Genomic DNA, 23,868 nt, shown 5'->3' with positions numbered 1-23,868 from the left:
TGCATTAGCACTAAACCATTTATTTCTTTCATCATTAGAAATGAATTCAACATATAGCATAGCCCCTGGTCCCACAGTGTAGAAGAGAAGCCATTGGCCCCTGGTCCCATACTGTAGAAGAGAAGCCATCGGCCCCTGGTCCCACACTGTAGAAGAGAAGCCATTGGCCCCTGGTCCCATACTGTAGAAGAGAAGCCAATGGCCCCTGGTCCCACAGTGTAGAAGAGAAGCCATTGGCCCCTGGTCCCATACTGTAGAAGAGAAGCCATCGGCCCCTGGTCCCACACTGTAGAAGAGAAGCCATCGGCCCCTGGTCCCACACTGTAGAAGAGAAGCCATTGGCCCCTGGTCCCACACTGTAGAAGAGAAGCCATTGGCCCCTGGTCCCACACTGTAGAAGAGAAGCCATTGGCCCCTGGTCCCACACTGTAGAAGAGAAGCCATTGGCCCCTGGTCCCACACTGTAGAAGAGAAGCCATTGGCCCCACACTGTAGAAGAGAAGCCATTGGCCCCACACTGTAGAAGGGAAGCCATTGGCCCCACACTGTAGAAGAGAAGCCATTGGTCTCGGAGATCTGAATGGTGAGCTGTGCTGTATAGAGTAGTCAGGTTAACTCTTCCAACACACCGACAGCCTCATCTGGATACGTGTGCATGAACAGTTCCACATTCACCTTCTGCTACCATTTCTGTCAAGCCGTCTACACATACAGTTTGAGGCGTACCTTCGATAAATCCAACATCTGCACCACACAGAATGAACTGCAACTGCCTCTGCCTCTGCAACGCAATGCAGCAAGGCAAACGCAGCGTTTTAATTGGAAATTAATGTAATTATGGTGTACCAAAATGCAACGAAGCCGTCGGTGTGTTCGAAGCGTAAGTCTGTGATGACGACACCACCGTACCTGACTACTAAAACACCCGGCACCCCTCAGCTGCACCTACAAGCCCTATAGATCCACACAATCAGCATCCCTATTTGGCAGGTCCTCCTCACTCCAGACTCCTCACCATGGAAGGCACTCCTATCAGATATCACAACTGCTACACTGGCCAATCCGGTGTTCAGTTCGATCCCAGTCGCTTGTCTCCAAATCAGGGTTTTGGAGACATTTAAAAAAAAAAAAAAATAATCAGACCACGTTGATGATCCCGCCCCCGGCCGACGCCCTCTTGCTGCAGTACGTGAAGCCGCTGTGATTGGTGGGAGTGCCGTTCATGTGCGACGTCTTCAGCTCCATCTGACAGGCAGCGATGGCCGCATTCAGCTCCACCTGGGCCCGATGGACCACGTAGAACATCAGGCCTATACTGATGATGATCTGAGAGAGAGAGGGAACAGAACCGTGTTTTAGAACCAAGGAATTAATACCACGTAGAACATCAGACCTATACTGGATGATGATCTGAGAGAGAGAGAACCATCGAGGACAAAACTATTTAGAACCATGCTGTGTAGAACATCAGGCCTAAACTGATGATGATCAGAGAGAGAGAACTATGGTTTAGAACCACACTGGTTTAGAACCACAGAATAACTGGGCCCGATGGACCACATGGAACATGAGGCCTATACTGATGAAGATCTGAGAGAAATGAGGCAAGCTAACTGTCAGAAGATCCTATACTGAAGATCTTAGAGAAATGAGGCAAGCTAACTGTCAGAAGATCCTATACTGAAGATCTTAGAGAGATGAGGCAAGCTAACTGTCAGAAGATCCTATACTGAAGATCTTAGAGAGATGAGGCAAGCTAACTGTCAGAAGATCCTATACTGAAGATCTTAGAGAGATGAGGCAAGCTAAGTGTCAGAAGATCCTATACTGAAGATCTGAGAGATGAGGCAAGCTAACTGTCAGAAGATCCTATACTGATGAAGATCTGAGAGAGGACGAGGCAAGCTAACTGTCAGAAGATCCTATACTGATGAGAATCAATGAAAGGTTTAATTTCTTCATCCATCCACCATGTCCCGTTTCTGTGACAGTAGCTGCCTACGGGTCTAGTTGCTGATGAACATGTTGTTCTTCATCGAATGTTCTCTTGAAAAAAAAGGTACAAAAAAAGGTGTCTGACCTGAAGAACCAAGAACTGGCATTCTAAACAACAACAAAAAAAGAACGTATTTGGGTGCAGTGTTGATGGTTTTCAGGACAAAGATTAAGCCTGGTCCTGGACTAAGTGGCACTTTCAATTGAGGATATCTAGTGAGTATACAGTACTCGAGTCCAGGACTAGGTTTAATCTGTCAAATTGGTTTACTGATCATCGTTAGACAAGCATTTTCAGGTCTTACCATAGTTTTGTCTTAAATCTGCTTCAAAAAAATCTAACTAGGCCACTCATTCACTGTCTACTTGGTAAGCAACTCCAGTGTAGATTTGATCTTGTGTTTTAGGTTATTGTCCTGCTGTAAGGTGAATTCATCTCCCAGTGTCTGGTGGAAAGCAGACTGAACCAGGTTTTCTAGGATTTTGTCTGTGCTTATCTCCACTCTTTCTTTTCTTATCCTGAAAAACTCCCCAGTCCTTAATGATTAGAAGCATACCCATAACATGATGCAGCCACCACTATGCTTGAAAATATGGAGAGAGATACTCAGAAATGTGTTGTATTGGATTTGCACCAAACATAACACTTTGTATTAAGGACAAAAAGTTAAGTTGCAAACAGGATGCATGTGTTGGAATATTCTGTACAGGCTTCCTTTCTTTCCGGTCACTTATGTTCGTATTGTGGAGTAACTACAATGTTGTTGATCCATCCTCAGTTTTCTCCTCTCGCAGCCATTAAACTCTGTAACTGTTTTAAAGTCACCGTTGGCCTCATGGTGAAATCCCTGAGCGGTTTCCTTCCTATCTGGAAACTGAGTTAGGAAGGACACCTGTATCTTTGTAGTGACTGGGTTTATTGATACACCATCCACACTGTCATTAATAACTTCCCCATGCTCAAAGGGATATTCAAATGTCTGCTTTTTTTTCCAAATCTGCTGACTCTCTGTTCTGACTCACCTGTAGACAAGGTATCTGCTGACTCTCTGTTCTGACTCACCTGTAACAAGGTATCCACTGACTCTCTGTTCTGACTCACCTGTAGACAAGGTATCTGCTGACTTTCTGTTCTGACTCACCTGTAGACAAGGTATCCGCTGACTCTCTGTTCTGACTCACCTGTAGACAAGGTATCTGCTGACTCTCTGTTCTGACTCACCTGTAGACAAGGTATCCACCTCTCTGATCTGACTCACCTGTAGACTGAAGACAAGGTATCCGCTAACGCTCTGTTCTGACTCACCTGTAGACAAGGTATCTGCTGACTCTCTGTTCTGACTCACCTGTAGACAAGGTATCCAATTCTCTGTTCTGACTCACCTGTAGACTGAAGACAAGGTATCCGCTGACGCTCTGTTCTGCGATGACGTCCTCCATGGTGCGCAGCGTGGTGCCCAGGTAGGAGTTTAGGAGCTGTGTGGGCAGCAGGCCGACTGACGACGCCACCAGGTAGTTTGGCAACGACACGTCTGTGATCTGAAAGGAAGAGATATTGAAAGTCACAGTTAGTCTTGTCCCAGGGCGGCCTCTAGGGAAGGAGCCCCACCTCCAGAACGGCCTCCAGGGAAGGAGCCCCCACCTCCAGGGAAGGAGCCCCCACCTCCAGGGAAGGAGCCCCCACCTCCAGGGCGGCTTCTAGGGAAGGAGCCCCCACCTCTAGGGAAGGAGCCCCACCTCCAGGGAAGGAGCCCCACCTCCAGGGAAGGAGCCCCACCTCCAGGGAAGGAGCCCCACCTCCAGGGCGGCTTCTAGGGAAGGAGCCCTATTTCCTGTTTCTGTAGCATGACAAGATGCTCGTCTGTAGGTGAAACAATCAACCGCGAAATGTAAAAGGTGAAAAATACAGCCAAAACATGAAGTTTGCCTGCATTTCGGTTGTATTTTTCACCTTTAGATAAGAGGTTGATTGTTTCTCCTACAGACTAGTGAAGCGCTGTATCCTCTATGTTAAGTCTCTTAACTAATCTATAAAAAAAACACAGTGAAAGCGTCAGGCTGAAGTTTAGAGTCCCAGCTAGCTCAGTCTCTTATCACTAGATTACTCAATAGAAACATGTGTTTCAGTCCCCTTGGCCTAGAACGTCCCAGGAATCATAACATGAGCCTCCAGATATGACCTTGGTACAGACAGAATGCATATATTATGACTAGCCTAGCAGATACTGGTGGTGGGGGGAAGGAAGAAAGAGAGACAGACAAAGACAGACAGACAGACAAAGGAGACAGACAAAGGAGACAGGCAAAGGAGACAGACAAAGACAGACAGACAAAGGAGACAGACAAAGAAAGACAGACAAAGAAAGACAGACAAAGAAAGACAGACAAAGAGAAACGTCTTGTTGTTGCAATGCACAGAAACAAAGTACTTCCACAGGCTATATACACATTCATGCTAGACAGGCCTACTTCTATGTTTCTCCTTGAAAAGGGTTGAACTTGCACCCTGAGGGAGGCGCGCCCACAGCATGGAGTCTATCCTTAAAGACAGTGTCTCTTTCATGTTATTCTGTTACCGTGCAGCAGATATCAAATCCTCCTGTTATCTTGTGCTAAGCTAAGCTAAAAACGCACTGTGCCATGATATCTACGCTGTGTGGACTTCCCACCCAGGCATCTGTCTGTTCCTACTGCGTCCCAATGGCACAATATTCCTTTATGAAAGCTGCGCACTATGTAGGGAAAAGGTTGTGATTTGGGATGCAACCTGTGGGTAGGGTGGGTATAGAGGCTGTGGGTAGGGTGGGTATAGAGGCTGTGGGTAGGGTGGGTATAGAGGCTGTGGGTAGGGTGGGTGGGTATAGAGGCTGTGGGTAGGGTGGGTATAGAGGCTGTGGGTAGGGTGGGTGGGTATAGAGGCTGTGGGTAGGGTGGGTATAGAGGCTGCGGGTGGGGTGGGTGGGTATAGAGGCTGCGGGTGGGTGGGTATAGAGACTGTGGGTAGGGTGGGTGGGTATAGAGGCTGTGGGTAGGGTGGGTGGGTATAGAGGCTGTGGGTAGGGTGGGTATAGAGGCTGTGGGTAGGGTGGGTATAGAGGCTGTGGGTAGGGTGGGTATAGAGGCTGCGGGTAGGGTGGGTATAGAGGCTGCGGGTAGGGTGGGTATAGAGGCTGTGGGTAGGGTGGGTATAGAGGCTGTGGGTAGGGTGGGTGGGTATAGAGGCTGCGGGTGGGGTGGGTATAGAGGCTGTGGGTAGGGTGGGTATAGAGGCTGTGGGTAGGGTGGGTAGAGAGGCTGTGGGTAGGGTGGGTAGAGAGGCTGTGGGTAGGGTGGGTATAGAGACTGTGGGTAGGGTGGGTATAGAGACTGTGGGTAGGGTGGGTATAGAGGCTGTGGGTAGGGTGGGTATAGAGGCTGTGGGTAGGGTGGGTATAGAGGCTGTGGGTAGGGTGGGTGGGTATAGAGCCTGTGATTAAATAGGGCCCAGAGTTAGGATCCTGTAGGTCTAACCCATTGTGATTAAATAGGGCCCAGAGTTAGGATCCTGTAGGTCTAACCCATTGTGATTAAATAGGGCCCAGAGTTAGGATCCTGTAGGTCTAACCCATTGTGATTAAATAGGGCCCAGAGTTAGGATCCTGTAGGTCTAACCCATTGTGATTAAATAGGGCCCAGAGTTAGGATCCTACAGGTCTAACCCATTGTGATTAAATAGGGCCCAGAGTTAGGATCCTGTAGGTCTAACCCATTGTGATTAAATAGGGCCCAGAGTTAGGATCCTGTAGGTCTAACCCATTGTGATTAAATAGGGCCCAGAGTTCGGCTGAGCATGTGAACAAACATCTTCCCTGTTTGGTACATCACATGATGAATTCATCATTTATCACTCAATTAAAAACTAATGATTGATGGGGTCGGGTGGCCAAACGGCACCCTTCATCATAGGGGCTCTGCATAGGGGCTCTGCATAGGGGCTCTGCATAGGGGCTCTGCATAGGGGCTCTGCATAGGGGCACTGCATAAGGGCTCTGCATAGGGGCCCTGCATAGGGGCACTGCATAGGGGCACTGCATAGGGGCACTGCATAGGGGCACTGCATAAGGGCACTGCATAAGGGCACTGCATAAGGGCACTGCATAAGGGCACTGCATAGGGGCTCTGGTCAAAAGAAGCATGCTTCACTCTCAATAACATAGCTGGAAATAGTTGATATTTTATCTGTTCTGCTAAGCCTGGCAGACTATGGGGTTTTGGGTTACAGATCTAAAAAACGCAGTGCTCTCTAAAGCAGGCTACTTCAGCAGGAAACAAACCAGTCAGGGGACATTGATGGAATGGAGCTTCCTCTTCTACAGAATGTGCTTACTAAAAAAAGGGTGGACGGACTCAACAAGGGTCTAATAACCAGACAACCTGGATGCATCACAGGCCTAGCCGTCCGCGTCCCAAATGACTCCCTATTCCCGCTATAGTTCACTACTTCTGACCACAGCCCTCTAGAAAAAGGTGCCATTGGGTCGCGGTCAAAACGTAGTGAACGTTGGGATTAATGCAAAAATAATTTTGCTCAAAAAAAAGACGGGTGCCTCGACTAGTAGCCTCATATTTCTGAATAAATAAAACCCCTGTGGCTACTTCAACAAACATTCTGAAAACCAATACATTTTGTAGGCTAATGTGGCACGTAGGCTAATGTGGCACGTAGGCTAAGGTGGCACGTAGGCTAAGGTGGCACGTAGGCTAAGGTGGCACGTAGGCTAAGGTGGCACGTAGGCTAATGTGGCACGTAGGCTAATGTGGCACGTAGGCTAATGTGGCACGTAGGCTAATGTGGCACGTAGGCTAATGTAGCACGTAGGCTAATGTAGCACGTAGGCTAATGTAGCACGTAGGCTAATGTAGCACGTAGGTTACAACCTGTCTGTTGTAACTACGGATATTGCAGTAGCAGAAGCAGGGTTCAGTCTACACATCACATTGGGGCAAAACAATCCGCCTTTTAACCACACATTAACATTTGTGATGATTTGATAGACAGTAAATCATGATAGACATGATTTCAATCCACCAGAGTAGCTGTTCCACCTCTGGGAAGTTGAAGCATGTAGCCGGTAAGCTGAGTTCGACAGTGGGCGAGTTAGTTCTGGATGGCCCGGGGCCTACTGCTATTTGTCATATTGTAGCCTGATTGTTGCTGAAAAAAAAAAAAAAAAAGAACATTCCTACTTTGACTGCCTGTCTGTCTCCTGCTTCAGCCAATGGTTGTAATGAAAACATTTTATTAAAATCAGTATTTAGACTGCATGTCTGTCTTGACTGTGTTGGACATGTTGCCTATAAAGCCTTTCCTAAATAGACTTCCTGTCTGTGCCGTGATAGATAAAAGTCAGAGCAAAGTTGGATCCACAGCCGTCGTCGGAAAGTATTCAGACCCCTTGACTTTCTCCACATTTTGTTACGTTACAGCCTTATTCTAAAATGGATTAAATCATTTTCCACACACACACACACACACACACACACACACAATATCCCATAATGACAAAGCAAAAAACAGGTTTTTAGAAATGTTTGAAAATGTATTAAAAATACAGAAATACCTTATTTACATAAGTATTCAGACCCTTTGCAATGAGACTCAAAATTGAGCTCAGGTGCATCCTGTTTCCATTGATCATCCTTGAGATGTTTCTACAACTTGATTGGAGTCCACCTGGAATTGTCCGTAGAGCTCCGAGTCAGGATTGAAGGTCCCCAAAAACACAGTTGCCTCCATCATTCTTAAAAAAGGAAGAAGTTTTGAACCACCAAGACTCTTCCTAGAGCTGGCCGCCTGGCCAAACTGAGCAATCGGAGGAGAAGGGCCTTGGTCAGGGAGGTGATCAAGAACCCGATGTCAGAGCTCCAGAGTTCCTCTGTGGAGATGGGAGATCCTTCCAGAAGGACAACCATCTCTGCATCACTCCACCAATCAGGCCTTTATAGTAGAGTGGCCAGACAGAAGCCACTCCTCAGTAAAAGGCACCTAAAGGACTCTCAGACCACAAGATTCTACAGTCTGATGAAACCAAGACTGAACTCTTTATAGCGTCATACCCAAGAAGGGTCTGAATATTTACATAAATGTGATTAAAGATTTTTATTTTTAATACGTTTACAAACATTTCTAAAAACCTGTTTTTCCCCTTTGTCATTGTGGGGTAGTGTGATGTCATTGTGGGGTATTGTGATGTCATTGTGGGGTAGTGTGATGTCATTGTGGGGTAGTGTGATGTCATTGTGGTGTAGTGTGATGTCATTGTGGGGTAGTGTGATGTCATTATGGGGTATTGTGTGTAGATTATTTTTTAATCCATTTTAGAATAAGGCTGTAACGTAACAAAATATGGAAGAAGTCAAGAGATCTGAATACACATATATATACATATATATACACATATATATATATATATATATATATATATATATATATATATATATATATATATATATATATATATATATAAATAAGAGTCCATTTGATGGAAATCTGTCACAGTGACAGAACTTTAGCCCCTGTGCACAATATAGGGAACAGGAAGTCATTTGGGGAATCACATTCATTATATAGGGAACAGGAAGTAATTTGGGGAAACAAACTCATTATATAGGGAACAGGAAGTAATTTGGGGAAACAAACTCATTATATAGGGAACAGGAAGTAATTTGGGGAAACAAACTCATTATATAGGGAACAGGAAGTCATCAGTTAAAAGGCCTCCTTTTCCTTTCGTGTTTAGAGTAATTAAATGTAGAAATGTCAAGCAGGTCGACAACGAAACAGTCTACAGACAGCCTGCAGGTAGGATTAACTGAGGAGGGAGGGAACGGGGGCCTTTAACTGTTCTTCAACAAGACATGATACAAGCGGCAACAACTTGTACAGTGGAGAGCGATTTGGGAGCGTCAGTGTTTTGGCAGAGTGGAGGGTCAAAGGGCAGTCTCGTCTTGGCTCCTGTCCTGGGAGGGACGTTATAACCTTTGGACAGAGAACTTTACCCAAGGGCGATTCCATGCGTAGGTTGATAATATGTTTTGGTATCTCAGATTGTTTGTTTGACATGAACAATTAGAAAAATCCTTATTAAGAAAGAAGCCATTTTAGGCCCGATTCAGACCCATCCATGCCTCCTGTAAGACTCTTTGATCCGTACGTGATACAGACATCATCTTGGTATCATTATACTTCTTATAGCACTCTCATATAGAGTGTCTACAATCTGAAGTACACCACAAGTCCAGTAGGAATCCTGCTAACTCTGAAGGTGCTGTAAGCATAAGTTTTTTTTAGAAGCACCACCAACCCAGTGAATTGTATTTCAGAATCACTCCATGAGAGTCTGCTGTAAAGGAGTGTAATGATACCAAGATCATTGTCTGTGTCACGTATGGTTCACAGATCATTGGGTCTTACAGGAGGCACGGATGGGTCTGAATCGGGCCTAAAATGGCGGCTTTCATCGCGACTTTAAAAAAATGGGTTTGTGATACAGAGGCTCTAGAGACAAAAGAAATGCCAAACATCGTTCCTTCCAGTGAAGTTACTGTGAGAATTACCAGAAGAATCTGAGATAGATAGCGAAAATATTTCTGGGCTACGTTTGTGAATACAGGCTCTGGCGTCATGGGTGGGACATTTTAACCATTGGACAGGGAACTTCCAAGTCCAATATCCAAGTCCCTCAGTGTCCATATCCCAAATGGCACCCCATTTCCAACACAGCCCACTGCCGTTAACCAGGCAGGGCCCACAGCCCACTGCCGTTAACCAGACAGGGCCCACAGCCCACTGCCGTTAACCAGACAGGGCCCACAGCCCACTGCCGTTAACCAGACAGGGCCCACAGCCCACTGCCGTTAACCAGACAGGGCCCACAGCCCACTGCCGTTAACCAGGCAGGGCCCACAGCCCACTGCCGTTAACCAGGCAGGGCCCACAGCCCACTACCTTTGACCAGGGCCCAGAGCCCACTACTTTAGACCAGGGCCCAGAGCCCACTACTTTAGACCAGGGCCCACAGCCCACTACTTTAGACCAGGGCCCACAGCCCACTACTTTTGACCAGGGCCCACAGCCCACTACTTTTGGCCAGGGCCCACAGCCCACTACCTTTGACCAGGGCCCAGAGCCCACAGCCCACTACCTTTGACCAGGGCCCAGAGCCCACTACTTTAGACCAGGGCCCAGAGCCCACTACTTTAGACCAGGGCCCACAGTCCACTACTTTAGACCAGGGCCCACAGTCCACTACTTTAGACCAGGGCCCACAGTCCACTACTTTAGACCAGGGCCCACAGTCCACTACTTTAGACCAGGGCCCACAGTCCACTACTTTAGACCAGGGCCCACAGTCCACTACTTTAGACCAGGGCCCACAGTCCACTACTTTAGACCAGGGCCCACAGTCCACTACTTTAGACCAGGGCCCACAGTCCACTACTTTAGACCAGGGCCCACAGTCCACTACTTTAGACCAGGGCCCACAGTCCACTACTTTAGACCAGGGCCCACAGTCCACTACTTTAGACCAGGGCCCACAGTCCACTACTTTAGACCAGGGCCCACAGTCCACTACTTTAGACCAGGGCCCACAGTCCACTACTTTAGACCAGGGCCCACAGTCCACTACTTTAGACCAGGGCCCACAGTCCACTACTTTAGACCAGGGCCCACAGCCCACTACTTTAGACCAGGGCCCACAGCCCACTACTTTAGACCAGGGCCCACAGCCCACTACTTTAGACCAGGGCCCACAGCCCACTACTTTAGACCAGGGCCCACAGTCCACTACTTTAGACCAGGGCCCACAGTCCACTACTTTAGACCAGGGCCCACAGCCCACTACTTTAGACCAGGGCCCACAGCCCACTACTTTTGACCAAGGTCCACAGCCCACTACTTTTGACCAGGGCCCACAGCGAAGCTGTAAAGTATGACCTGCTGACTGGTTTAGGTCAAATGAAAACTACAATCCTATACGACTCACTCACCTCACTATACAATGAATAGGGGGCTACTGGGGACACAAGCTCAGTCAGGAGAAAAGGATGGAACATAATTACTGGGAGGAGAACACAGTACCTTCAGAAAGTATTCACACCCCTCCTGACTGATTCCATGTTGTTGTGTTACAGCCTGAATTCAACATTCAATAGGTTCCCCCCCCTCCTCACCCATCTACACACAAACCCCATTATCACAAAGTGAAAAACATGTTTTTAGACATTTTTGGCAAATTGCTAAATGACTGTGTGATATTAGGTTGCTTCTTGTGTAAATATTTTCTGTCTGGATTTTAATGATTTCATGAACATGAATCTCATTTACATAAGTATTTACACCCCCGAGTCAATACATGTTAGAATCACCTTTGGCAGCGATTACAGCTGTGAGTTTTTCTGGGTAAGTCTCCAAGAGCTTTGCACACCTGGATTGTACAATATTTGCAAATGATTCTTTTTAAAATTCTTCAAGCTCTGTCAGGTTGGTTGCTGATCAGCTCTGTCAGGTTGGTTGCTGATCAGCTCTGTCAGGTTGGTTGTTGATCATTGCTAGACAGACATTTTCAAGTTTTACCATAGATGTTCAATACGATTTAAGTCAAAATTGTAACTCGGCCCCTCAGGAACATTCAATGTCGTCTTGGTAAGCAACTCCAGTGTATATTTGGCCTTGTGTTTTAGGTTATTGTCCTGCTGAAAGGTGAACTTGTCTCCCAGTGTCTGTTGGAAAGCAGACTGAACCATCATGTAGGATGTTGCCTGTTCTTAGCTCTATTCCGTTTCTTTTTATCCTAAACAACTCCCTAGTCCTTGTCGATGACAAGCATACCCATAACATGATGCAGCCACCACCATGCTTGAGAATATGAAGAATGGTACTCAGTGATGTGTTGTTGGATTTGCCCCAAACATAATGCTTTGTATTCAGGACATTAAGTTTCATTTCTGGATCCATCCTCAGTTTCCTCCCATCACATCCATTTAAAACACTGTTTTAAAGTCACCATCGGCCTCATGGTGAAATCCCTGAGCAGTTTCCTTCCTCTCCATCAACTGAGTTAGGAAGGACGCCTGTATCTTTGTAGTGACTGGGTGTATTGATACACCATCCACACTGTCATTAATAACTTCCCCATGCTCAAAGGCATATTCAAATGTCTACTTCATTTTTTACCCATCTACCAATAGGAGCCCTTCTTTGCGAGGCATTGGAAAACCTCCCTGGTCTTTGTGGTTGAATGCGTGTTTGAAATTCACAGCTCGACTGAGGGACCTTACAGATAATTGTATGTGTGGGGTACAGAGATGAGGTAGTCACTCAACAATCATGTTAAAACACTATTATTGCACACAGGGTGAGTCCATACAACTTATGTGACTAACAGCTTTGTACTCCTGAACTTATATCCTACTTCCCATTAAAGGGTTTATATACTTATTGACTCAGGGCTTCAGCTTTTAATTTTTTTATTAATTTGTAAAAAAATAAAAAATCTAAAAACATTCCACTTTGACATTGGTTATTGTGTGTTGGCCAGTGACACAAAATCTCAACGTAATCCATTTTAAATTCAAGCTGTAACAACAACAAAAATGTGGAAAAAGTCAGAGTGTGTGAATACTTCCTGAACTGTATGTTCATGTCTGAACTCAACTGTGGAATAAATAAATGATTATGCAAACAGTAGGGTGGCAGCGGCAACGCTGTAGCAAACTCCTATAAGGCTGTTAGGCTCGGTCAGGTTTCTCTACATGTGTGTGGCTTCAGTTCTACAGCAGTAAAATGAATATGGAAAACATTAGTCTAGTTCCCCTTTCAAGAGTGGATGACGCTTGATTTTGTTGAAGATAAACTGTGAACAAAACTCTAAAACTTTGATTTTAGAAGTGGCAACTCCAACGTCATTAGCAGCAACTTTGTAACCGTCGTATGCCACCCACCTTGAAACAACCTAGTTTCAAGTCTATATTTGTGTGATGCTGTAGGCCTCGCAGACTCCTGATAGGCTAATGGAAAATGACACTCCTGGGTCTGTAAGGTTAGGGTACTATCCAAACAAAATGCTACCCATTTTATACAACTATAAAATGCTACCTATTTTATATAACTACAAAATGCTAAATGCTACCTATTTTATATAACTACAAAATGCTAAATGCTACCTATTTTGCAACTGCAGTAGGCTAAGAAAGCCACTCTGACATGCAACAACTCTAGAACCATCTTAAGTCACACCAACCAGAAACAGTAACCAAACAGTTGATACAAGTGAAAAAATAGTTACAGGTTGCAGTTGGACAAATTAAACTGGACAGTAAGCAAGATCATCTGTACGGTCACAGTGAAGGCACTATCCAACCAAAACGCTAACCCTTTCATTAAAAACAGCTGTAGCCACTCTATCTAAGCCACCATAACAGGCATTAGGGCTCTCTTTCTCCCAGTATCCAGGTACACAGGACATACCAAAAAATATCCACTGAACGAGCAAAAACAACGTAGCTACTAGAAGGTATCAGATGAAAGTTAGTAGTTATGATGTCCCCTACAGTAGTCAACGTGGTAAGTCCAGAACAGCTGCTGTCCCCTACAGTAGTCAACGTGGTCAGTCCAGAACAGCTGCTGTCCCCTACAGTAGTCAACGTGGTCTGTCCAGAACAGCTGCTGTCCCCTACAGTAGTCAACGTGGTCTGTCCAGAACAGCTGCTGTCCCCTACAGTAGTCAACGTGGTAAGTCCAGAACAGCTGCTGTCCCCTACAGTAGTCAACGTGGTCAGTCCAGAACAGCTGCTGTCCCCTACAGTAGTCAACGTGGTCTGTCCAGAACAGCTGCTGTCCCCTACAGTAGTCAACGTGGTCTGTCCAGAACAGCTGCTGTCCCCTACAGTAGTCAACGTGGTCTGTCCAGAACAGCTGCTGTCCCCTACAGTAGCCAACCTGGTCTGTCCAGAACAGCTGCTGTCCCCTACAGTAGCCAACCTGGTCTGTTCAGAACAGCTGCTGTCCCCTACAGTAGTCAACGTGGTCTGTCCAGAACAGCTGCTGTCCCCTACAGTAGTCAACGTGGTCTGTCCAGAACAGCTGCTGTCCCCTACAGTAGTCAACGTGGTCTGTCCAGAACAGCTGCTGTCCCCTACAGTAGTCAACGTGGTCTGTCCAGAACAGCTGCTGTCCCCTACAGTAGTCAACGTGGTCTGTCCAGAACAGCTGCTGTCCCCTACAGTAGTCAACGTGGTCTGTCCAGAACAGCTGCTGTCCCCTACAGTAGTCAACGTGGTCTGTCCAGAACAGCTGCTGTCCCCTACAGTAGTCAACGTGGTCTGTCCAGAACAGCTGCTGTCCCCTACAGTAGTCAACGTGGTCTGTCCAGAACAGCTGCTGTCCCCTACAGTAGTCAACGTGGTCTGTCCAGAACAGCTGCTGTCCCCTACAGTAGTCAACGTGGTCTGTCCAGAACAGCTGCTGTCCCCTACAGTAGTCAACCTGGTCTGTCCAGAACAGCTGCTGTCCCCTACAGTAGTCAACCTGGTCTGTCCAGAACAGCTGCTGTCCCCTACAGTAGCCAACCTGGTCTGTCCAGAACAGCTGCTGTCCCCTACAGTAGTCAACGTGGTCTGTCCAGAACAGCTGCTGTCCCCTACAGTAGTCAACCTGGTCTGTCCAGAACAGCTGCTGTCCCCTACAGTAGTCAACCTGGTCTGTCCAGAACAGCTGCTGTCCCCTACAGTAGCCAACCTGGTCTGTCCAGAACAGCTGCTGTCCCCTACAGTAGTCAACGTGGTCTGTCCAGAACAGCTGCTGTCCCCTACAGTAGTCAACGTGGTCTGTCCAGAACAGCTGCTGTCCCCTACAGTAGTCAATCTGGTCTGTCCAGAACAGCTGCTCTGTTACACCTGGGCGGAAGCAATGTTTTGATACTAAACAATGTGTGCTGTCAAAACAACTCATGTCCACGTTTGTAAGAGACTGACTGCTCAATATGTTCCTTTGTTGTTTTATCGACTAAAGCTACGGAGTATATTACTACAACCTGAACCTAATCCCACATCCTGCTGATCTTCATAAAGCAATAGAAGGGTTGACATATGTAGCGTAACCTAGCCTAATTAAAATACATCTTGCCCATTTAAAATGCAATATCATGCTAATGTCTAAGATTGTAATCACCCTCTACCACTCGATTATCTGGAACATTTGGGAAGCATAGAAAAATCAAAAAAAATATTTTTTTTTAGGCCTACCGTCTCTGCTAACAATATCTGCACTTTTCCACTAGTAGGACAAAAAAAAAAAAAAACACTGAGTCATTATGAAAACACGCATATTTAAATACGATTACCAACACAATGGGGATTCAAGATATTAGGCTACATTTTACTCTGATACAATTTGAAAACCAGTATGGAGTGCGTTTGAGATTGCGTCATCTGTGGATCTGTCAGGGCGGTACGCGAATTAGATTGGGTCTAGGGTTTCCTGGCACGATGATGGTGTTGTGAGCCATGACCAGTCTTTCAAAGCACTTCATGGCTACCGACATGAACGTAGAGAAAGCCCATTCTCTTTGGCAATGACAAGGAGTGGCAAGGAGTGGAATGCTAGATAAAGAGACTGGTACTCAAACCTGGGAATTATTATTTTGGGTTAGAGGCCACTCTTGAACATCTAAACCTATAAATAAAGTAGAAATTATAATGGCCCTATATTATTTTTTTTTAATCTATATTTTCAAATAACTTACTTTTTTGATGGCTCGCAAATTGAATTTTGACAAACAAATCGGCCCCCAAAACATCTTTGCGGCCCTCAAGCTAAAAAGGTATGCCCACCCCTGGTCAAGGATTATACAAGGCTTAGCATATAGGCTACTGTATGAAAGGTGGACCACATGTGAAGATGGTGCTGCAGTGGATAGCTGCCGTCTTACGAGCTCTTGACCAATTTTGCGTCTAATCACTAGAGAATAAACTGGATGAGCTCTGTTGGAGAATATCCTATCAACGGGACCTGAAGAACTGCAAGATCCTGTGTTTCTGAGAGTCGCGTCTGAACAAGGATAATATACAGCTATGCCTCGTCAAGACCAATCGCAAGAGTAGGGTCAGGTTAAGGGGGGGTAAGGGTCAGGTTAAGGGGGGATGTGTTAGTCACTTTGCCCACCACCTGTTGTTAACAATCTCTAATATAAAGGAAGTCTCAAGGTTTTGCTCGCCTGAGGTAGAGTACCTCATGATAAACTGTAGACCACACCATTTACCAACAGAGTTTATCTATAGTCTTCGTAGCTGTCTATTTACCACCAACGAGCTGTATGAGGGCATAAGCAAACAAGAAAATGCACATAGAGAGGCGGCGCTCCTAGTGGCTGTTGATTTTAATGCAGGGAAACGTTTTACAGTACCTAATTTTCAGCTGTGCAAAATAAAAACTCTAGATCACCTTTACTCCACACACAGAGACGCGTACAAATCTCTCCCTTGCCCTCCATTTGGCAAATCTGACCATAAATCGTCCTGATTCGTGTTTACAAGCAAAAACTCAACAGGAAGTACCAGAGACTTGCTCAATAAGGAAGTGGTCCGACGAAGCGGATGCTAAGCTACAGGTCTGTTTCCCTAGCACAGACTGGAAAATGTTCTGGGATTCATCCTGTAACATTGAGGAATTTACCACAGTCACTGGCTTCATTAATAAGTGCATTGATGAAATTGTCCACAGAGTGACCTTACGTGCATACACACTGAGCTAAAGGCTAGAGCTGCTGCCTCAAGGAGCAGGACACCATTCCGGATGTTGATAAGAAATCCCACTTCGACTTCTGACAAACCATCAAAACGTCAATACAGGACTAAGATCGAATCCTACTACGCTCGTCGGATGTGGCAAGGCGTGCAAACTATCCTGGAATACAAATGAAAACCCAGCAGCGAGCTGCCCAGTGACACGAGCCTACCAGACAAGCTAAATTCCTTCTATGCTTGAAGCAAGCAACACTGAACCATGCATGAGAGCACCAGCTGTTCCGGACGACCGTGATCTCACTCTCCGTAGCCGATATGAGTAAGACATTTAAAACAGGTTAACATTCACAATGGACAGACAGATTACCAGGACGTGTACTCAGAGCATGCGCTGACCAGCTGGTAAGAGTATTCACTTACATTTTCAAGATTCAGCATGGGTCCGCAGATGCTCAAAAAGTTCTACAGCCACACCATTGAGAGCATCTTGACTGGCTGCATCACTGCTTGGCATCCAACCGCAAGGCACTACACAAGGTAATGCGTACGGCCCAGTCTACATCGGTTGTTTACAAAAGCATGTGACGAATATTATTTTTGGCATGCCTGTGTAACCGATGTGAAATGGCTAGTTAGTTAGCGGTGGTGCGCGCTAATAGCATTTCAATCAGTGACGTCACTCGCTCTGAGACCTGAAGTGGTTGTTCCCCTTGCATTGCAAGGGCCGCGGCTTTTGTGGCGCGATGGGTAACGATGCTTCGTGGGGTGTCAGTTGTTGATGTGTGCAGAGGGTCCCTGGTTCGAGCCCAGGTTGGGGCGAAGAGAGGGACGGAACCTACACTGTTACACCTTGTACAGTCTAATTGCTAGCCTGGGTGGGTACGAGCATGTTTGTGCCAAACATTTATATGTTAGGCATGACTTACAAGGATTTGACATGATAGAACCAACAGATGTGGGACCATGCTCTCTAACCACACAACAGACTACTGGGACCATGCTCTCTAACCACACAACAGACTACTGGGACCATGCCATCTAACCACACAACAGCCTACTGGGACCATGCTCTCTAACCACACAACAGACTACTGGGACCATGCCATCTAACCACACAACAGACTACTGGGACCATGCCATCTAACCACACAACAGCCTACTGGGACCATGCTCTCTAACCACACAACAGACTACTGGGACCATGCTCTCTAACCACACAGCAGCCTACTGGGACCATGCTCTCTAACCACACAACAGCCTACTGGGACCATGCCATCTAACCACACAGCAGACTACTGGGACCAACAGCCTACTGGGACCATGCTCTCTAACCACACAACAGCCTACTGGGACCATGCTCTCTAACCACACAACAGCCTACTGGGACCATGCTCTCTAACCACACAACAGCCTACTGGGACCATGCCATCTAACCACACAGCAGCCTACTGGGACCATGCAATCTAACCACACAGCAGCCTACTGGGACCATGCAATCTAACCACACAACATCCTACTGGGACCATGCAATCTAACCACACAACAGCCTACTCCATTCCATTCAGGTGAGGAGGAAGATTCATTAAGATACTGTCTGAAGAGATAGTGCCGAGCGGGAGCTGCCCTCCCGTAGGGGTGGGAGGGCCAAGAGACCTGAGGTGGCAGAACGGAGTGCTCGGGTTGGGGTGTAGGGTTGGATCATAGCCTGAAGGTAGGGAGGGGGACAGTTCCTCTTGCTGTTCCCTAGGTAAACACCATGGTCTTGCAGTGGATGCGAGCTTCGACTGGTAGCCAGCGGAGCGTGTGGAGGAACAGGGTGACATGGGAGAGGGGTTGCAGAGTTCTAGATAAGTTGCAGGGGTTTGATGGTACAAGAGGGGAGGATGAGAACAGAGGAGAGAGAGAGAGAAAGTCTGCTTTGGCACTGAGGTGAGAGAGATAGTGAGAGTCGTTCAGAGAGAGAACGCTCAAGTGTTTTGGAAAGAAAAGAAAGAATGGATACAGATCAGTAGTTTTTGACGTCAGATGAGTCGAGTGTTTGGTTTCTTGAGGAGGGGAGCGACTCTGACCATGTTGAACTCAGAGGGGACGCAGCCAGTGGTCAGGGATGAGTTGATGAGGGAAGTGTAGGCCTAGTGTTGACACAGAGGGGCAATTCACTGTTAGCTGTGTCAAGTGTTGGAGACCAGCGACAGATTAGTCCGTGGGGATAATTCCGGGTTTACCACACACACACCACCTTCTCAGTGGGGGGGTAAAATAGCTGGGGGTTCAAAACATCAGACTAGGGGTGCAACTCAAATGGCACCCTATTCTGTTCATAGTGCACTACTTTTGACAAAGCCTCATGTCGGTAATAGGGTGTAATTTGGGACATACCCTAGGCCTAGCTCAAGGGCTGCAATGGCAGGATCTCAGAAAAGTACATCTGTGTTTAAAGTTTCCTTCAGCTTTTTTTGTACTGTCCAGTTTGTGTAAACAGCATCTAGGGCTGCAGTAGGTCCGGTTTGTGTAAACAGCATCTAGGGCTGCAGTAGGTCCGGTTTATACTGTAAACAGCAGCTAGGCCTGCAGTAGGTAGGTTTATACTGTAAACAGCAGCTAGGCCTGCAGTAGGTAGGTTTATACTGTAAACAGCAGCTAGGCCTGCAGTAGGTAGGTTTATACTGTAAACAGCAGCTAGGCCTGCAGTAGGTAGGTTTATACTGTAAACAGCAGCTAGGCCTGCAGTAGGCAGGTTTATACTGTAAACAGCAGCTTGGCCTGCAGTAGGCAGGTTTATACTGTAAACAGCAGCTAGGCCTGCAGTAGGTAGGTTTATACTGTAAACAGCAGCTAGGCCTGCAGTAGGTAGGTTTATACTGTAAACAGCAGCTAGGCCTGCAGTAGGTAGGTTTATACTGTAAACAGCAGCTAGGCCTGCAGTAGGTAGGTTTATACTGTAAACAGCAGCTAGGCCTGCAGTAGGCAGGTTTATACTGTAAACAGCAGCTAGGCCTGCAGTAGGTAGGTTTATACTGTAAACAGCAGCTAGGCCTGCAGTAGGCAGGTTTATACTGTAAACAGCAGCTAGGCCTGCAGTAGGTAGGTTTATACTGTAAACAGCAGCTAGGCCTGCAGTAGGTAGGTTTATACTGTAAACAGCAGCTAGGCCTGCAGTAGGTAGGTTTATACTGTAAACAGCAGCTAGGCCTGCAGTAGGTAGGTTTATACTGTAAACAGCAGCTAGGCCTGCAGTAGGCAGGTTTATACTGTAAACAGCAGCTAGGCCTGCAGTAGGTAGGTTTATACTGTAAACAGCCTAATGCATGGCTGGCTACTACTGTCTGCATTTCTTCCAGACAAATTTAGATGAAGCTAAGATAATTCACCATATATTGGTTCAAAACTTCTCTCCCCACACTTATGTCACAACATTTGGTTTCATTTACTAAATGACCTGTCGTTCAGTAAACATGCTTGGACAAGGAGCAATAACAATAACAACAACTAGAAGCATGGGCTTGGATCACAGCATAACGACAGGTGTCGTCCGCAACGGAATAATTATACCAACAGACAAAGTAGACGTACTAAAACAACACCACGTAGACAGACTAAAACAACACCACGTAGACAGACTAAAACAACCATATGGCCTCGGACAAGAAACAATTAGATTCAACAACGACTAGCTGTGAATTCTGATTCCTACATGACGTTTGGAGAAAAGGTAGACTCGTGCCCTGAGACGAGTGACAAACAGTGTGTGTGTGTGTGTGTGTCTGGAGAAATGAGAGCAGTGGCTTGTTCTAATCCAATCGTTGCAAAGGTTTCAACCGATAGCCCGCCCGTTTCTTTGCAGACAGAAGAAGTAGCCAATAGTTATTTCGAGAACACAGAGCTTCACACTGTTTGAGTGAAAGAGATGTGTGCTGGCAGCTGGAAATACAGATCATTTAAAAAGAAAAATACTTGTCGTTGTCATATTTCTCCATATCTGATACAATACACATTGTGTCACAGTATTCAGCACAGCCCTAGCCTAGTGTGTGTAGCTTTGGGAACGCCCGGCCCCGTTCTCCCAGGAACGCCCCGGCCCCGTTCTCCCAGGAACGCCCCGGCCCCGTTCTCCCAGGAACGCCCCGGCCCCGTTCTCCCAGGAACGCCCCGGCCCCGTTCTCCCAGGAACGCCCCGGCCCCGTTCTCCCAGGATCGCCCCGGCCCCGTTCTCCCAGGAACGCCCCGGCCCCGTTCTCCCAGGAACGCCCCGGCCCCGTTCTCCCAGGAACGCCCCGGCCCCGTTCTCCCAGGAACGCCCCGGCCCCGTTCTCCCAGGAACGCCCCGGCCCCGTTCTCCCAGGAACGCCCCGGCCCCGTTCTCCCAGGAACGCCCCGGCCCCGTTCTCCCAGGAACGCCCCCGCCCCGTTCTCCCAGGATCGCCCCGGCCCCGTTCTCCCAGGAACGCCCCGGCCCCGTTCTCCCAGGAACGCCCCGGCCCCGTTCTCCCAGGAACGCCCCGGCCCCGTTCTCCCAGGAACGCCCCCGCCCCGTTCTCCCAGGATCGCCCCGGCCCCGTTCTCCCAGGATCGCCCCGGCCCCGTTCTCCCAGGAACGCCCCGGCCCCGTTCTCCCAGGAACGCCCCGGCCCTGCTCGAACACACCTGATACTGCAAATCAGCTTCTCATCAGGACCTAGGCTACATTAGCTGAATCATTAAAGTATGTTGGAGCAGGGCTGGAACAAAGGCCTGCACATCCACTAGGTGGTCGACCACCCTCGCAGACGCCCTCTGTCTCAAATGGCACCCTATTCCCTTTATAGTGCACTACGTAGTACGGCTGAAAGATGTGGGCAAAAGAAATCTAATACGATGTAATAAAACATTTTATAAATATATTGCGGTTTGACTTGTTATTTAAATCAAAACACTTGGGTGAACTGTTGGAATAATATAAACATAATGATTTATATTATGAAGCAAAGTGGAAAGCGGCATCATTCTTGTTTGTAACAATGTGTTGACTGTATTTGACCTAACAGAACATCAACCACAATAATACTGGATCTAACAGAGGAGCCAGCCTGGATCTAACAGAGGAGCCAGCCTGGATCTAACAGAGGAGCCAGCCTGGATCTAACAGAGGAGCCAGCCTGGATCTAACAGAGGAGCCTGGAACTGAGCTGTTTGAGTGACAGGGGGCTGGGCCTGTGTGTGGGAAGCAGCTGGTAGAGGGAGAGAGAGTACAAAGAGTAAACTAGAAAAACAAACATCGCAGTATGCATATTGCACATGTCAATATAAAAATTTTAGACGAATGCAATTAATTGTGCAGCCCTACTATTTAGGGAATAGTGTTCCATTTGGGAAGCAGCTTCTGGTTCCCGTTTCTCATCTGCACAGACAATGGAGAAAAAGGACCAAAGACACCATCAGAAACTGTACTTGTAAGATTTTCAACCATACTCACTGAGAAAACTGCATTCTGGAGTCCAAAGGGAATGGGCGTGAGTCTCGCCAAGGCCACAACTTTGAGTCCACTCCCCCCCTCCACCACCCGTATTACAGCACTGAGCTGTTCAGAGTTCCCCACCTTGTTGACCACCCAGTCCGTCAACAGTCTCTTACACACCAGGTGAGCCAGGAAGGTACCTATGAGCACCCCCACCATGACCAGCCCCATACCCAGCACGAAGCCGTACAGGTACCCCGCAGCCACGTTCAGTACGATGTAGCCCCAGCCGAACGGGAAGGACACGATGATCAGACCAACTATGAACAGCAAGGCTCCAACCAGGCTGTCCAAGCTCTCCACCCAGAGGAGAAGGTCCTTGAGGTACTGTCGGACGAGAGCCACGGAGGAGAAGCACACGGCTGTCAGAATGCACGCCAGGAGGGCGCTCTTAAAACAACACGTGGTAATACAACACGGGTGTCTGAAATCCCCGTTGGTGGCGCCGCCACCGGTGAATGACACGCCAGTGTCAACGATGCTCTCCGGGTCTCCTTCAGACTTGCCGACGGCGCCTCCTCTCTCGTCAAAGGCGTTGCATATTAAGATGTCTATTTTATCGCAGTCGTCCGGTGAGGATCTCTGGAGCCAGCGGTTCAGCTGGATCTGTCCTCTGACCGCAGCGTGTTTCAGGACCTTTAGGACGACCTGCAGGGATGGTGGTGACCCTGCGCCCCACATCGTTGCCCTACAACTGAGTCTCAGGGAGATGGACAGTCAATCTGACTAGTTGTGCCCAGATTTAAGACGGAGCGTTGTAAACTTGAATATTACCGGTTTCCTTTTTGTAGAAACGTTGACGCTTGAACATAAATAATGAGAACTGAGAGATAATTAGGTTGACGTGGTGACGGTGAGAAAGGTTATGGATGGGGACACATTTCTATTTCTCAGCATACAGGATAACTGTTTACATAGGCTTCAAAAAGGAGAATTCTTCCAGTCTGGGTTTCCATCATATGAATGATCATCCAGTGTGACAGTTCTTGATCTTGGGTACACTAATTTGGGAGACATGCCAGTCCAATGATTTCTGAAAAACAAGGTTTTCACATCGCCTGGAATCATCGGAGGAAAAACGTAAATGACTCACAGCAGCTACCGTCACAAAAATCACTGTGTTGAAAAGCATCGGTCGATGTTAATCTGACAAACCGAGACAAGGCAACAACAAACTGATCAGAAAGTCACGGTACCGTTTAAATACGTCTGATCCAAACCAACTACACGTATCGATACGGGAAACGGTCCAAAGATAAATCCGTGCAAAGACACGTAACTTTTGCGAGTCCTCGGTCGTATTTCTGTGAAAATGTTTTGCAGCGGGTTGCTACTCCGTGGAGACCGAGTCCAGTCGGCTGACGGTGTAAAGTCCTGATCCAGCCCAACGGGCACAGTCACCGAACATTGACCTTGTTGTTCTCTTCCTGGTGATAACCGGAGCGTCTCCCGGGTCCGTCTGATAGCCAGCTGACTCTTATTACTAGTCGTTTTGGCCACAATAGTAAGTGGTGTTGACGTTGAACGCTATTCATACACCAGCCACTGCTCTGTTTGTTTCCCAGAATGCCAAGTACCAGACCATGTGACTACTA

At 47.3% G+C, this 23,868-nt stretch overlaps 1 protein-coding gene across 1 annotated transcript; it reads right to left on the bottom strand.

The window, feature by feature from the left end:
- Window positions 1–23,868, bottom strand: LOC115176276 (transmembrane protein 64). The gene is made up of 3 exons (XM_029736200.1): window positions 22,232–23,868; window positions 3,379–3,534; window positions 1–1,326 (listed from the first exon to the last, which is right to left on the bottom strand). The coding sequence occupies exons 1-3, from the start codon at window positions 22,952–22,954 to the stop codon at window positions 1,138–1,140; spliced, it is 1,068 nt and encodes a 355-aa protein (XP_029592060.1). The 5' UTR covers window positions 22,955–23,868; the 3' UTR covers window positions 1–1,137.

Source organism: Salmo trutta, chromosome 36 (genome assembly GCF_901001165.1).
Source record: "Salmo trutta chromosome 36, fSalTru1.1, whole genome shotgun sequence".
NCBI lineage: Eukaryota > Metazoa > Chordata > Actinopteri > Salmoniformes > Salmonidae > Salmo > Salmo trutta.
The sequence above is the reverse complement of the archived record's forward strand: the minus strand, read 5'-3'. Positions and strand labels throughout refer to the sequence as shown.